The sequence below is a fragment of the Helobdella robusta genome (assembly GCF_000326865.2).
Source record: "Helobdella robusta unplaced genomic scaffold HELROscaffold_3, whole genome shotgun sequence".
Taxonomy (NCBI): domain Eukaryota; kingdom Metazoa; phylum Annelida; class Clitellata; order Rhynchobdellida; family Glossiphoniidae; genus Helobdella; species Helobdella robusta.
In genome coordinates this window covers 1843801-1860970 of record NW_008704501.1, presented here as the reverse complement: position 1 = coordinate 1860970, position 17170 = coordinate 1843801, and the positions used below count along the sequence as shown (strand labels likewise).

Genomic DNA, 17170 nt, shown 5'->3' with positions numbered 1-17170 from the left:
TTTTCTTTTTGACTCGTTTGCGTTTTGACTAGTGTTTGCTTATTCATTAAGCCAAGCCATTCTGAATATTTTGCTTTCATTTCACTTAACTATCAAAATTGTTATAAATAGTATGATTCCTACCCAGATAGTTTTTTTTTACTGTTGCTTTTCTTTCTTTATTTATTTGACATTTTTGATAGTTTATCCAGTTGTTATAATATAACTTAAATAACATTTTTCAACTTGAAACCATGCATGCTCTAAACATTTGGCAGCACACATTTGGCAGCACACTCAAGTGTGGTTCGACGTGGGGTCTAAGTGAAGGGTATAAAAGTGTTGCAAGAAGAGGTTGGTTGGAAAAAAGCGCCTGTGAAAATGTGATGTCTTTTGCTAAGTTAGTGAATTGAAGGTGATTGATGACCTGTTAATGTGATCATTGGATGAAAGGTGTTTGATAAAATTGTATTGAGCGGAAGATGTTATACGAGAGTGTGTCTGAGTTGCTTTAACATTTTAGACGGAGTTTGTAGAATAGAAGTGAGAAGATAATTACCAATTGAATGAAGACAGGATATTGAACCGTAATAAAATGCTGACGACGTGATAGGTATTCTGAATGCTATTCGAATAGATGTACTGGAGGGACTGTATGTTGAGAATGAGTTAGTTTGGCAGTTTTATTTTGAACGGTCTGTATTTTAACACTAGAAGGAACTAGTAGAGCTGTAGTAAATAAATCATGATAGAGTAAGACATAGACATTTACCAAGTGTGCTTTATGTTTATTATAGCGCGGAAGTATTAATTGCAGGACCTTATTGCCGAAAAAAAAATAATTTGATAAAAGCCTGAGATTGGCAATACAGACCTTGAAGGTTTACATCAGAAATTTAAAAAATTCAAAATCTGTTTATGGCAGACTTGTGAGGTTTATGATGACGAAAGTTATTTAGATACCACCTATGAATATCATTAGTGCAAACTATTGAGGTGTGGTTGTGGGCAAAATTTTAACCAAGATATCGTTGGCAAAAGAAATTTAAACTGTGAAATAGATATGGCCAAAAACGAAACTTTGAGAGACTCTGGAATTGATCATGTTGACAAGGGAGGTATGATATACAAGCTTATAAATGGGAGTTTATTTGAGATTGAGCGAGATCAAAATTTGATGATTTGAGTGAATCACATGTGACGTTAGCACGATTTTATATATATTTAATAAAGAAGTTTATGTCGAGGCGATCAAAAAGAACAGAATAACTTATTAGTCTTTAGATCAAGTCCAAGCATTACTACTATATTTCGATCACCCCGTTCACCGAAAGCGACGTCTGTAATGTGTAGTAAAACATTCTCAGTAGCGAGCTAGAAGCGATTAGCTGATTGAAGTTTTGTGAAATTATTTTTAGCTTTTAGGTGGCTGAGAAGTCTGAGCATGAGGCACTCAAGCATTTAAGAAAGAGCAGATAAGTTAGCTTTCTGGTTTCTATTAAGAGATGGTTTCTTTAGTAAACGGAAGACTCGATCGGTTTTATAGTGATGAAAAACATCCGGCACTAATTTTCTAAAGATGGTTGCTGAGATGAAAAAGAACTCCTTTCACATGGAAGGGGGGATGGAAACAAGAGATACTCATAACAATCTCTGTAAATATATCATGTTTACATGTGCTAACTTAGGTTTAATGTTTTCTCAATTTTCCTACCAATGCTCATTTTTATGACGTACATTTAAAATATAAAAGCGGTTAGCTCATTTGAACGGAATACATTTTAGTGCACTGTGCACCACCTTGCGGCTGTTCAGTGTAAGCGATGACAGGTAACGTACCCATGTACTGTATATGATTTTTATATGCACACCCACATTTATATTAATAATAATAAAATTTGTTCACATTAGTGCACAACATGCACACTAACGTTAAGTAGCGAAATTTGATATAATGATTGTTGTTGCTACATATCTCACCTGGCCAATGTTTTTTTCTAGCTGCTTATTGCGTGAAGACATTGAAAACAACACAGGTAGGCTACAATATTTATTTCTAACGCTGGTGCATACAATGCACTGCAACGCGTTCTTCGTCGTTTGCGTCCTGTTGTACTTTCTATCGTAATGTCTTGGTGGATAGGTTTTCTCTTTAATAAATCGATTATAATGAAAACAAAATAGAATTTTTGTTAAAAAAAGCTGACTTTTTTAAAATATGCATTTAAATATATAATTATCTAGACAAAACATGAAAACGGTTACTATTTAAAACGAAATTAAACGCATATATATTCATATATATAAATATATATATTTATATATTTATATATATGTGTGTGTGTGTGTGTGTGTGTGTGTGTGTGTGTGTGTGTGTGTAAATGTATAAAGGAGACCATATTTTATACAGTATTGTATGAATTGTATCTGCCTAAGGTCTATCTGCATGATGAATATGGATAATAACAGTTTCATTAAATTTTCATGATGAACTTGGATAATAATTCTATTTTCAATAAATTGAACAGTTTCCAAAAAAAATTCTAATAAGGAAAATTGAAAAAAACAACCTTTAAATTGATTAACGCCAACAATTCGGCAAAATTCATACAATACTATATATGTAAATATAAATATATTATATATTTATTTTCTGTTCTGCACATTTAAGCAAAAATTACGCTATGCATTTTAAATTTGAATCACATGTAAGGTTTGAATAACCATACATTCACAATGAATACCTATATATAAGCGTAACTGTTTAGACATATTTTAATATGTATATAATATATAATGATGTATTTATCTATATGGATGTTATGCACGTAATGTTGTAAACAGCTTTTATGCTGGCGCTTACAGAGGTAGAATTCAAACGTTATGCCAATGCAAGATCCGGGTTGTCTAACAAGTGTTTTTTAAAACTCAATTAATTAATTAATTAAGAAGCAATTGGTGTCTATTTATTTAAATTATGTATACGATTTGAAAGCTAGTAGTTATTTAAAGAAATAGTGAAGGCTAAACGTTTCTGACTACAGTTTTAAAATAAATTTTTATATTTTGTTACAATTATCGTTACGAAAATGTTTCTGGAGTGTAAAAAAACTTTTTTTGTGATTTTTCTCATGGTTTTCCAAACATCTGCTGGAATTAAAGGTTTGTGCCTGCCTATATATTATAATTTAGTTATTTTATTTATTCGGATTGCTAATTCATAATTAAAGTTGCTTGAAAGGTTTTTTGTTTGTTTTTGCACTAACGATGTACATTTTTTTTAATTTTTTAATAGAGGATAGCAACACAGTGACGTTGATAACGATGAAAAAATTGCATTCTGATTCCATAGCCGTTATCAGCAAGAAAGGCGATCCGAGAGATCCGAACCTTTGGATCTTTGCAAACGATTCGTATCTGCCGCAACTAGCAAACTTCAACGACACACCACTCAGTATTGACTTCAACTACTACACGAAGGAGGTGTTTTTCAGTGGCCTACGGTCTAAAAGCCTTTTTAAGCTTAATTTCGATGTTGGTGCTTTTTCACAACTTTCGTTAACTTTAAATAATTTTAGTCTTATGTTTTACGTATAAAATTGTTAAAATTGAGAAATTTAAATAACCGAATGGCAACAATTCATTTACGAAATCAGATGACAACGACGGACTTCCGACTAGATAGCAGCCAGCATACCACCATCTTTGAGGGCACATCGAACAACGTGAAAAGCATCGCTGTCGACTGGATGAGTGGATCTGTCTATTGGACTGACAGTTCTCACAACTGGATCATGGTGGCCAGTTCCTCCGCTGCAAACGTGTACAAAAGACTAGTTTACACGAAACTTGATAAACCCACCGGAATAGCCGTCCATCCACATTTAGGGTTGGTCAATTTAATTAGTTTTTGAAATGATTTTGAGTAAAAATGTTTATAAAAATTAGTTTTTTTAAAAGATTTATTGTCAATTACAAGAATTATCATTGGACAACGGCTTAGTAACAAGGGCTCACCATTCTTAAACAGATTTTTATATTGGAGCAGTTCGGGAGCCTTGCCAAAAATTGAAAGGTCCAATCTGGATGGCAGCAATCGAATTGTTTTCATCAGCAAAGATCTGACCGAACCTCAGGGAGTTACCATAGATTACGATAATTCTCTTTTGTACTGGGTGGATGGCTGGACCAGCTTGTTGCAGTGTGCAGATGCAAGGACGGGGCAGAACATGCTATCTTACTTCATCCAGTCTCCATACTTTTTCTTCTCTGCGCTCTACGACGCTGCCATTTACAAAGTCATTTTTCATCTTCTGAATTTAAATTTGAATTACAATTTATTTCCATATTTCATTATTTACAACGTTAATAGTTGATGACATGCTCGTCATAACTACCATTATTTTACATTTTGATTTGTACTGCACTGACAAAATTTCAATGACGCAGGGCCTTATCCTCATAACTGATCAGTTGCAGTGCATCATACTGACCAACCTGACCTCTCGTACTTTTAAGCTGCACCCTATCAAGAGCTACGTACCGTACGACGTCGTTGTCATCAGTCCCGACAATCAGCCGACCTACGACTTCAGTGAGTTGCACGATTTTGTCATCATTCTTACATCTTTACTATTTCTACTACTTTCTAAACCTGAGACGAGTAGCTATAATAAAGTTCACTAAAAATTTCTCTTGTCTTGAAAATCTTAAAAAAAATGTTGTTTGCTGTCAAGTCGTCGAAGGTCGGAGTTGACGATAGAAGCACAAAAAACTTATTGACTCGAGTTATAGGATGCCATGAATATTGATATATTCAAAACAATTTGGTTGGTTATAATTTTAGGACTAAATGCTAAAAGATGTGCTTTACTGTATAAAGTTGATTTCGTGAATCATTAAATTCGAGAGATTATTGGATTCATGATTTGTAAATGGAACTGAAATATGTTTAACGTCATTTCAGTTAAACTCCAAGTTTTTTCCTATATTGGCCTTTTCAAACGCGAACATTTTTAATAGTAAGAATTTTTGACAACTTCTATAAATTTGTTGAATTTATTCTCATGCTTCTGATGGATAATTTGTTGCTATTACAATCGGTCTTATTCTACCAAATTCCTTTTTTGACATCATTTTCGTTATCGTCGCGTCATTCATCTTTATCACTGAGGTTGATGTCTTTACCACTAATGTCATTCATCATTTTAATGTTTTTAGACACATGTGCTTCGCTAAACTGCCCCGACATATGTGTGAGTGATGGCAATGGAACATACCACTGCATCTGCAGGGAGGGGTCCAAGATGCTTGAAGACAACAACACGTGTGTTGGTTGGTATGCAGCAATGCTTTTTATATCGTTCATAGATATCCATATGCATACTTATCATTCATGTACCAATACAGTGTATTGTATTTAAGAAGCATTTCGTTTGCATCAGAGTTAATAAGTTTTTTTTCAGAATTTACTAGAATAGCAGCGGTTGATGGGCATTGTTATTATATCACTTATAAAAATTTATTAATTACGATTGAAAATAGCAATTTGATGATTAATATTGTTTATTTATTGTTAACAATAGTGACAATAGTGAAATTTATGAGATGCGTTAAAAATAATGCGAACATTTGATCATCACGTAAGTCTACAGCAGACCGGATGCGACCAACTTCATCTACAGCACCGACAGTCAAATATGTTTGTATGACGTGCTACGTTCAGTCGCCAGTCCAGAATGTGTTATTTCCCCCGAATCATCTTTACCTTCCGCACTTGCTTTCAACTATTATTCGTCAAGGTAGTTATTTATGCGTTTGTTCGTTCGCACGTTTGTTTGTATGTTCAAAGTTCATTCGTTCGTTCACTTGTTTGTTGCATTTGTTTATGTGTTTAGTTCATTTTATAACAGTATTTTTATTAAAACATGCAGGCAGGCATTTGTTATGTATTTGAAACTGTCGTAATTTCATTGACGAATTATAAAAGAAAGTCCAGTTTTAAATTATTTCAAGTCCGGTTTGGTAATCATAAATATAACCATAATGATAAATAATATAACAATAAACTCTAAGTTTTATGCTTAAAACATTCCTCTAATTAAAATGCTGGCAGATTGTTCGTGTCGGATGTCGAGAGCGGCTCCACCTACCGAATGATCACAGATTTCGACAACCCTGTAAATTCACTTGTCGGAACTAATAAGAAAAAAATAAGCGGTTTCACCCTATTGAATTTTAAATACTAATTATCATTAAAGGACAGTCACCATTTTAAATACTAATTATAACTGACGAAAATAACTATGGATAAAAACAATGTGCTGCTAAACAATGTGCAGTTCACATCCATTTTAAATAAAATAGCGGGAGAGTAGAATAGATTTTTTTTATTTTCACGATGTTAGGACTTTCGGTGGATTGGTTGGGTGACAACTTGTACCAAACTGACACGGAGGCAGGGACGATATCAGTGAGTAAGTTGGATGGAAGGTACCCGGTGGTGCTCCTCAAAAATTTGCTGAGACCCTGGGACATCGAAGTTAATCCACTGAGTGGGTTAGTCAGTCTTCAGGTTTTATAATTTTATTATTACTCCTTGCAAGTCGTTTCAGTGCTATCGTTAATTTCAATGTCAACAAAGATTCCGCCATTTATTTAAATGCTCGCACGACAGAAAGTTTTTCAAATTTCACAAATAACCTACTGCACGAAAAATTTCGTAAAAAAAGTTGTAACTGCTGCATTTGTTAATGTTGACATGTTCAGGTTAATGTATTGGAGCAGCGAAGGTACGGTGTATGTGTCAAACATGGATGGCACTGTAGTTCAAACTTGTTTCATGTTAACCGCTGCCAGTCTGAAAGGTCTGTCCATCGACATACAAAATAACGCGTGAGTTTGAAACAAGTGCATTTGTAACACTCACGATGATTTACTTCGTCTTCAAAGATGTTACCATATCAATTATAATAAAAAATTCTGCTATGTTTATTCTCGTAACATTTGTTGTTATTTTCATTTTGTTGAAAAAAAATAACTAATTGTAAATTTCAAACTAGCGAAAATATTTTAAAACAATTTACAAAAAAGTTATGAGGCAAACATCTTCGGGCAAAATTTTATTTACAAAAATTACATATACACGTACATGCAGTACATGTAAATGTTACAAACATGAACGCAGTTTGTACGTAGCCGACCAATCTCTGCCAGGAATTTGGATGACCTCACTGGACTGCGATAGCCACAAAAAAGTTATACAACTGGACAAGAACACCAAAATCGATGACGTCATCATTATCAATGTATTTTTTTTTTGCTTTTGATGAAATTTGTATTGCCATATGTATAGGTGCATTGACTAGGTCTGAAAATGCACGGCTTCATCTTGTGTGAATTTTTAATCTTTTAGTATGTTTTAAATCATAAACAAAGTAATTTTACTAAGAAATATTATTACATTGAATGATTTTTAATGTATTTTTTGAAATAACTTTCATTTAATTGTGGTATTTAAGTAAAGTTATAAAGCGAAAATTCAAAATTTTTTTGGTAGTCGGAAATTTTTCTATTAAGGAGTCAGGAAACTTTTAAATATCTGTTCTAAACGTGGATTATAAATTAAACTGTTGAAAAGTTTAACGAGGTGTTTATGAAATGTGTGAAGCCGCCAATTTTACTTTTCCTCTGCAGGATGTCCTGATGTGGGTCAATGGAACGAATATTGTTGGCATGGCTGAGAGAGTAGCTGACTCATTCAATTTCCTTCCCAGTCCTGTAATTAACGATAACGTCAACCAAATTGTTTCATACGGCTACAATATGCAACCGATGTCAAGTGATTCTGGCGGTATAATAATACGTTTAAAATTTAAACGAAATCGAATAAATATATTTACATATCAGTTAGTAACTTCAACTCTGCATGATATAAATAAATTTTTTAGATCTGCTAAATCCCTGTGTGGATTTTGGTGGCAACAGTTCGTGCGGCCAACTCTGTCTCTTGAGGCCCAACCAAGAAACAACATGTGCTTGCTCCGCTGGCTTCTCACTCGTTCATTACACAGAATGTGTTTCGGGTAGGTTTCTGCAATATTCATCATTAAAACTGTTTCACTTTTTATAATTAATGGCCTTTCAAAATTTCCAAATAATGTGTTTGTAATAGCGGATTAGATTTGAGCTCGATGTAAATTAAAATTGAACATTTCAAATTTCAGATCTCTTGTCTGACGACTTTTTATTATTAGTCGATCCAATATCAAAAGAAGGTTATCAAATTCCTCTTGGGAATGAATTGCAGGATGACAATGACGTATTATCAATCAGGTCATTACGATTTCAATCATCCAATCAGCCATCGTCCATAACGTACGACCCTTCAAAGAAGACTTTCTATTGGCTAGATGTCGTCCAGTTAGATTTGCCTTTTTATAATGACATCTCCTCAGGGGCCACCATCAAAAGCAAATCCGTTGACGATAGGCTAAGAGAAGTCAACGTACTGACCATTAAGAAAAGTAACATTCGAATTATTTTTCATATGTTAAAAATTTCATAAAAAGCGTTAAAAATGTCATATAAAAAGATAAATTTTCAAGAAAAAAAAATTCATAAATTAAATTTTTCCTATCGAAATCAGTTTTAATTAAAATACCTGACTTATTACAGGCATCAAACCGACAAAGATCGACTTAATAAGCGACATCCACACGCTGATCTACGACGACGACGACAGCGGACACTTGCATGGTTACGATCTGGTCGGCAACCTGGCCTGGATATTTGAAGACGTCGAAGGCTTGAAGGGTGGAATCTACGCGCTCAACTCCCGTACGATGTTGGTATTTATTTTCTTGAAGCATTCAGTGCATGCATACTTTCTAAATTTTCAATCGTTTGCAAATTCAAGGGACTTCTATTGGCTCGATTCAAGAACATCGTCCATCAAGAAAGTGCGTCTATCAGAATACAAGCGAAAGTTTGAAGATGAAATTCCTACAAATGATACCGACCCAAATAACTTGACTGCAACAACTACGTTTGATTCTACAACGGAGACCACAAGCAATGTTGAAACACTGATGCACTGGTCAAAAGATCCAATTAAGGGACTGTCTTTGTCAATCAATTCAGGTTAGTAAATTTAACTAAATTCCTATTAGATCAAATGTTTATCAATTTTTTGAAAAGTTTGAATAACTTTTTAAGGGGAGATGTTAGTGATCTGGACGTTCAATCATATTTATATCTGTAAAGAGTCAGAAGTGGTCTTACACAAAAAATTTGAAAACACAAATTTGACCTCAGTGCTTTTTAGTGATTCAATCATTTATTTCACGACATGGAATGAAAAGTAAAATCTCAGGCCATTAGATTTTGTTTTTCATACATTAACGTTTAGATTTTGAAAATTTTGGATGTGCGTTTCTTACTGACTGTAGATTCGAGAACAAGTTTATTTTGAAACATTTCAGCTCAGTGTACAGATTCGACACGAACAGCAAGAAGTTAGGCAATCTTTTTGCTGGAGTATTCAACAGAATTGTCGATATGAGAGGATTCCAAAATGAGGGTTTACATTTTACATAATGAAACATTTGATAAGCATGAATTTCAACGTTTTAAGAAAATCAAATTAATGATGATATATTCAAAGAATTTAAATAAATTTTTTATAATGTAACGTTTAAGTATATTATTTTTATCACTAATAAAAGAGTGGATCGTCTCTTTTCAAACAGATCAAACTTGGAATGTTGACCAGAACTCTTCAAAAGCAGGTAAGCAGAGGAACGATGGACTCATAGCTGGTCTCGTCGTCGGATTTTTTCTGGTCTTAGTTTTATCTGTTTTCGCATTTTTTATGTGGAGAAGAAAGAGAAAAACGGAAATAATAGAAAGATACTACAGCACCATGGTTACTGAGCAAGAGCAACAAATAGTAAATGAAAATGGAACTTCAAATGAAAATATTTTAGATCGTCAACATGGGCCTTATAATTACAACCAACAAAAAATTGACAACTCTAGTTATGGTACACAAACACATCAGACGATTGGTGGTCCGAGCTTTGTGGGAGGTAAAGGCGAGCAAGCGGTAAAGGGCGATCTCGAAGACGTCCGAATTGTCTACGATGGTGACTCTAACAAAAATGGACAAGACCCAATCGGCAGATCGGGCGATGAACAGTCCAGTCGATTTGCCGAAATTGATATTACAAAATTGTCCTCCTACGCTTGATATTATACACAGGTACATTTTATTCATCGACAGATTTTAATAGAAGCTTTTTTGCGAAAATATTTTTTACTAAAGTTTTTTATATCGCCAGAAGTTGGCATGAAACTAACGTGATATATATATATATTTATATTTTTTTCTTTTCACATATATATTTGAAAAAAAATTATTTTTATGCCAAAATAAATTGTCGTTAGACAATTAAAGACTAACATATGGTTTTAACAATTTACATTTATTAATTATTATATTTTGTTATTTACATAACAATCAAAAATCTCAAACGACTTAAAGGACTAATTTTTATAAAAAATTGTGTCTCAGAAATTTTACTGTTTAATTAAACTTCCTTAACTCAACTCCAATCCGCATAATTTTCTTTTTTTCAAGTTTGTAACTCTAGCTAGATGATTGAAATCGCCCTCGTGACATTTGATTTACTTCCCAGTATAAAGTTCATTTAAACTGGCAACAAAATGCCGCATGTATGACAAAGTCTTTGTTCACAACAACAAACCTCTAAACTATGATACCTGATGCATTAATATTCATGGGCTCACGCGATTGTCTATGTGAGGCACACACGCAGTACAATCCAAACATTCATGTTGTGTGTATAATATGTGAACATTACATATATATGCGATATATATATGTAAATATATATATTTATTCATTTATTCAATTAGTTTATTTATTCTTTTGTTTGATTGTTGTACGCTCGAAAGACAATATTACCCAACGTCCAATTTTGAAGCGTGAAAAACAAAAATAATTTTAATAAAAAAGAATTTGTCAAAAATTTAATTTAACGATAGATGATTATGTGGCGTTCAGAGGTAAGGGAAAATTTAGTGGAGTTCTCTGGCTCCAACCTTGTCGTAATGATCTCAATGTATAATCTTTGTTAAAATTTTATTACACTCGAAAAATATGACATTAGAAAGATTGTATTTGAAACGATCTGAGCAACCTGGCGATGACAAATTATAATAATTCATTAAACAACGGATAATATTCTAATTGATCAATTCAAAGTGAAATGAAAAATAAAATTAAGAAACTATGCGTACGGTACAGAACATTTATAATATTATTCTGTTTTATTATTATTAATAAAAAGCATAATATATGTTTATATATATCCTATTTATCATATATATATATATATATATATATATATATATATATATATATATATATATATATATATCAGTTCATATGTGTTTTTCTATTTCGTGTGTGTTATGTGTCAATGAATAATAATTAAAAAACTCAGCACAGAACAAACAATGACTACTCATTCTACATATTCACGAACGATAAAATGATTTATTTTTTAATGTCAAAACTGAACGAACGAACGTGCCAAAAGCTATGTTATTAAAATAATGTAGAAACGAACATAGACTAACATGTGAAATAAATACATTTTCTATGCTGTGATGTGTCGTGCCGTTGTCTGAACTGTTGTCTGTCCTATTATTATTGTCTCTCCGTATATTTATTGGGGAATAGCTGGGTTTACTGTCCGTCGTCTGTTTTTCCGTCTGTCTGTTAAGTTAGCCGGTCAAGTCTGGCACCTCGGAAAATCAACGTTTGACAACCTTGACAGACATCATCCAAGAAACATGGCGACGGTGCAGATGAGACCACCTCAAAGGTAGCACCAATGTTCATTAAATAGGAAAACATGTTTTAACCCCGATGTAATTAGGAGCTAACAAATGATATTTCGATTCGCGCTTGCTGTTCAACACGTAGCTGGCTCTCTTTAAATTGGACCGACCTGTTGAGGTGGTTTGAATGAAGAAGCGTTGGACGGCACACCACAAACAAATAACCTATATTTCATCTGGTACATGCATGTATGTATATATTTCATTTGAAACATTCAAATATATTGGAAGGCTGTTGCAGACTGGCATGGAATAACATGCAGTCAGTTATACATCGTTAATTTTAACACGTACAATTAGCAAAATAAATACGCTCAATAACGTTTCATTCCACTCGTCTACGTTGTTGCATTAAATAAATATACCGGTCGGTCTGAATACGGCGATCACCTACGTCTGGGTTGATCATAAAACTTGCGGTAAACTGTCCGCACTGCTATGAAAGTGTCAGTACATGTAATATTTTTCACGTGTAAAACAGAATAAATCATACAACATACTACTATTTATTGACCACCTTCTGCTGGGCAACTCTGTAATTAAATGTGTGGACGTGAGGGAATATATATATTCTAGATTAATGTATGTATACATATTACAAATATTTTATAGATTTATATATATATATATATATATATATATATATATATAACATAATTTAATTTTAAATATGAATATATAGGTATACATATATTTGTTAATATATGCCTATATAGTTATACATAATATTTTTTTAGATATGTTAAAATGCTGAAAGATTGAGGTAAATATATGAATGCCTGGTCGTGTATTTTAATATTCTCAAGTAGACAAAATAATACATAATTAAATAAATAAAAATATATCGTATAATTTTGTACGAAAATTGCTTGATATCAAATATGTTTAATTATGGTTCTACATAAATAAATACAAACATTTTAATAAACACCATAATGAACAAATAAACACACACACACACAAACACACAAACACACACACACACACACACACACATATATATATATATATATATATATATATTGCTACGCTATATATATATATACATATGTTGGAAGCAGACCATATTTTATACGGTATTGTATGAATTCTACCGAATTGTTGGCATTAAATTGATTAATGCCAACAATTCGGTAGAATTCAAATAATATATATATATATATATATATATATATGTATATATTTATATATTTATATGTATATATATATATATTTATATGTATATATATATATATATATATATATATATATAGTTTTATTATATATTTATTTATTCATTTTTATTTATTGGATTAAAACTGTCAGAAATGCAATTTATAGATTTAAATCACAGCATGTTCCGGGTAAGTTAGCTTCCTATTTAATTTTTAGATTTTTCTGACGGTAGATCGTAAATCATTGGAGCTAACAAACGCTGAACATGCTGTGGTTTTTGCCAATAGTTGTATATATATATATATATATATATATATATATATATCCAATAATATATATATATCCAATAATATATATATATATATATCCAATAATATATATGCATGCTTCAGCCACATTATCGATGTAGTTCAGCGTAATAATTTTTTCACAATTTTGGACATTCATCAGATTAAATGTTAAATTGAAAATAATGAACTGCAGTGAAAACGATTTAAAAAATAGATTTTCAAAGTTTTTTTTTAAATAATTCATTGTCGTCTTTATCTTTATAATCATCATTGTGAAATTTGAATATCTGACGTTTATTTGCATTGTAAGCTTGCTGTATGGGTGAGAAAAATTTTAAAAAATATTTCTTCAAAGACGTTGAAGACGAGTTGATAAGTTGAATTTGCAATAAAATAAACAAAATGTGAACGTGAATGTTGTAAAAAATTCATTTGAGGGGTAAAAAATATCTACGCAAAGATCGATCTATCTTCTATTTAGTAATTGACGAACGACTAACTAAGCGATTCACGACACAACACGGCATGCATCATTGAATCATCAATATCAGGCATTCACCTCTCATATATTGACAAATTAATTTTTATAAAATATATTAAAAATATACACAGTGCACATGCAAATTGTAGACACACGCGCAAAGAACATGCGGTTAGAAATGTTTGAGCAGTTTCGTAATGTTATTTTGATTAAAAAATTTTTTTTTCAACAATTTTGATAACACTGTGTAGAGAATATCTGGCAGCAAAGATATTTTAGCACCAATCTAAGCCATCATCGTCGTCATCGTCATCGTCGTTAAAGTCATCATTTTCATCATCGTCATCCGGGGCAACCGACTGCTCTCCATCGCTTAACGTCTCATCAGCGTAATTGTTCCTCATGCAATAACTACTATTTCTTGTTTTTATGTTGTTGTTGTTGACGATGTTGTTGTTATTGCTGATGATGTTGTTGTTGTTAGTGGTGCCATTAACCCTTTTGTTGCGCCTCTCTTCTCTGGCCTTCCACAGTGATCTGTTTCTCCTGGTGTTGTTGTTGTTGTTGTTGTTGTTGGGAGATTTGTTGCAAGATGCTTTGTTGTATGTTGACTTTTCTTCTAGAGAGGACCACTGTGGAAAGGTGGACAGCTGTTTCCTGTGTCTCAACGACGTCGATGTTGATGAAATTAATTTGGTTGATGCAGGATAAGGTAATGTGGCTGATTGCTGACGATTTTGTGGCTGCGGTTGAGAATATCGTGCAGAAAAATTCTCAGTTCTTTCCTCGAAACTGTTGCTAACTCTGTTATGAAAACTTCGGCGTTTTCGTCGTCGTCGTTGCGGCGTTACGGCATCATCAGCTGCAGGTTCGTTGTAGTCAGTGCCGTCCCCTGCAATAATGTTTGGGGAAAAGTTTGTTATCGGTGTCTGTCGTTTTTGGGGGCGCCGATGGTGCGATGATGTTGCTGAATGAAGTGGAAGACAACTGTGACAACGTTGTTGTTGTTTCAGCTGTTGCTCTTGTGAAAGACGGCGTTGTTGAACGTAATGTTGGTTTTGATAAAAGTATTGTTTCGATTGTTGCTGAGTGTGTTCGTACAGCAACGTCCTCGCGTGTTGGCGATGTTGTTGTTGTCGTTGTTGTCGTTGCCGGTCCAGCAATTGCTGGGCACTTGACCACCTGATGATCGGTAGTTGTCGGCGTCGTTGTTGCAGCAGCTCACTACTTGACGTCACTGCGCAATGCTCCAAGTGTTGCTGCTTTTTTTGATTAGAGTTTGATGGCAGTGATTTAGTATTTGTGAGCAAGGCAGCAGAAAACCAACTTTGTCTCAAACGATAATCATGCTCCTCCTGCTCGCTGAATTTGTCGTCAATGACCGACTGCGTTCTAAAAAATGCAGCTTCTCCGTTTTGCCGGCGAGAAAATTGACGGTGATGAAATGAATTGGAATTTGCATTTGTCAGATTTTCGTAACCTTGATCAAGGTCATCTATTTGAGGCAGGTCGTCCTCAAAGTCTTCGTAGGGTTGTTGTTGTTGTTGTTGAGTGTCCAGTATTTCTGTTGGTGACGTCATGACCTGAGGCATCCGTTTCTGCATTCCTGGTGTTGTCGTCATCACTATCTTGCGCTTTGGCAAAATTAAAGATGACGGCTTTTTGGCAGGTAAGGAGGGTAACTTTCTGACACTTGGGAATTGGGTGCGAGATATGTTTGCATAACTTTCTGCATTCTGTTGATGTTGTTGCTGAATTGGTCCTGGGGCTGTGATCGTAAATGGATGGAGCGGCTGTTCTCGCTGCTGCTGTTGTTGTTGTTGCTGCTGCTGCTGTTGTGCTAGTTGTTGCTGGGCAGTTGGTAAAAATTTAGTTTGGTATAGCGGGAGTTGAGATTCGTATTGTTGCGGTGGTAGTCTGTATTGGTCGTTTGGTTTATGATATGCGTGTTGATGATGCTGTGACTGTTGCGACATATGTTCAAGTGGTTGGCAAACAACCTGATCCGCAAACATATTGAAACTTGGCTGTATTGTGTCGTATCGTTGTTGAGGATGTTGTTGCTGTGGTTGCATTTGTTGATGTTGTAGTTGTTGATGCTGCAGCTGTTGATTTTGTTGTTGGTGTTGATGTTGTTGCTCTAGTTGCTGCGGGAGTGGTTGAACTAGCAGTTGCGGTTGTTGTTGAGGCATGATTGGTTGAAGTTGATTTTGGGGCTGGAAGGCAGCATCTTCAAACAAAATATTCAAAATACGTTACAAACTTTCGCTACGCATATCAGGTAATTATAAAATTATATAACAGTTCAAAGACGACAACAATATAGCGTACGTTGAATTTGTAAATTTTTAAAAACAACAACAGATTTTTGTCGTACCTCCAGCTGTTTCTAAGCAACCAACGCTGAAACTTGGTCTAAATGTGGGATAGGGCTGTTGAACGTTTGCTTGAAGCATCGGAGTGCCTGGATAGAAGGAAGATTGAGGAATGATGGTTTCTTCTGTTGGGTGGGTGGCACTACCTCCAGCTGTTAATAAACTTGCAAAGGCACTGTTGACGGATTTGTTGATGTTGCTGAAAAGATTGGTGATGGATTTTGTGAGGGCAGATGAAGTCGTCAGCTCGGTGACGCGAATCGTTTCGACTCGATCGCCGTTGAGAGTGGTAGTTGTAGAGGCAGCGTGTGGGTAGGGGTGCGATTGTAGCTGATCTGAAAATGATAACGTGTGCTGTTGTTGCTGGTGGCCTGCATTTGTAGCGCCAACCAGGGGCTGCTGATGGAATCCCTGAGTGGTTTGCTAGAAAGGAAAAAATTTTTTTTCACAATCGAGATGTTAGTTGTAAAAAATATCATATGTGATGGTGATGTCAATTATTCAATTCACTCTGTAATTGTAATTAAAATGATATATTTGTAATTGTAATTAAAATAATATATTTTGTGCGCATGAACGTTTATTTAAGAGCCAGGCAGAAACACGACAGTCACCGAATTGCTGAGAGAGTCCTTCCTTGACCCTTTCAATATGGGAATGAGAACCTTATTCTTGATGGCAGGTACCCAGGCCGATGTTACTTCACTTGGCACCATTTTTAAAATGTTTGAAAGATCTTTTTTCTGAACAATAAATAATGCAAAGCAAAATAGAAATTTTCACATTTTATCACAAGTAGATAATTTTTGCCTTACATGAGAAGTTTATTAATTATGACAATGATAAAACATTTTTGGATAAAAAAAATAATTTCTGCACGTCAGGGGACTAAATATTACCACCGGCTTGACTGTGACCATCCCTCCATTCGATCCAGTCCTGGTCGGGTCGACGATCGTGTT

General features: G+C 34.0%; 1 protein-coding gene across 1 annotated transcript; it reads left to right on the top strand.

Moving 5' to 3' along the window:
• Window positions 1-3697: 3697 nt before the first annotated feature.
• HELRODRAFT_188530 (hypothetical protein) lies at window positions 3698-11015 on the top strand. The gene is made up of 18 exons (XM_009021116.1): window positions 3698-3868; window positions 4010-4277; window positions 4429-4574; window positions 5201-5313; window positions 5627-5780; window positions 6095-6198; window positions 6387-6537; window positions 6748-6873; window positions 7166-7286; window positions 7675-7831; window positions 7929-8063; window positions 8205-8299; window positions 8372-8504; window positions 8656-8824; window positions 8897-9120; window positions 9196-9340; window positions 9462-9559; window positions 9729-11015. Exons 1-18 carry the CDS (start codon window positions 3729-3731, stop codon window positions 10226-10228), a joined length of 2979 nt encoding a protein of 992 aa, XP_009019364.1. The 5' UTR covers window positions 3698-3728; the 3' UTR covers window positions 10229-11015.
• Window positions 11016-17170: the final 6155 nt, after the last annotated feature.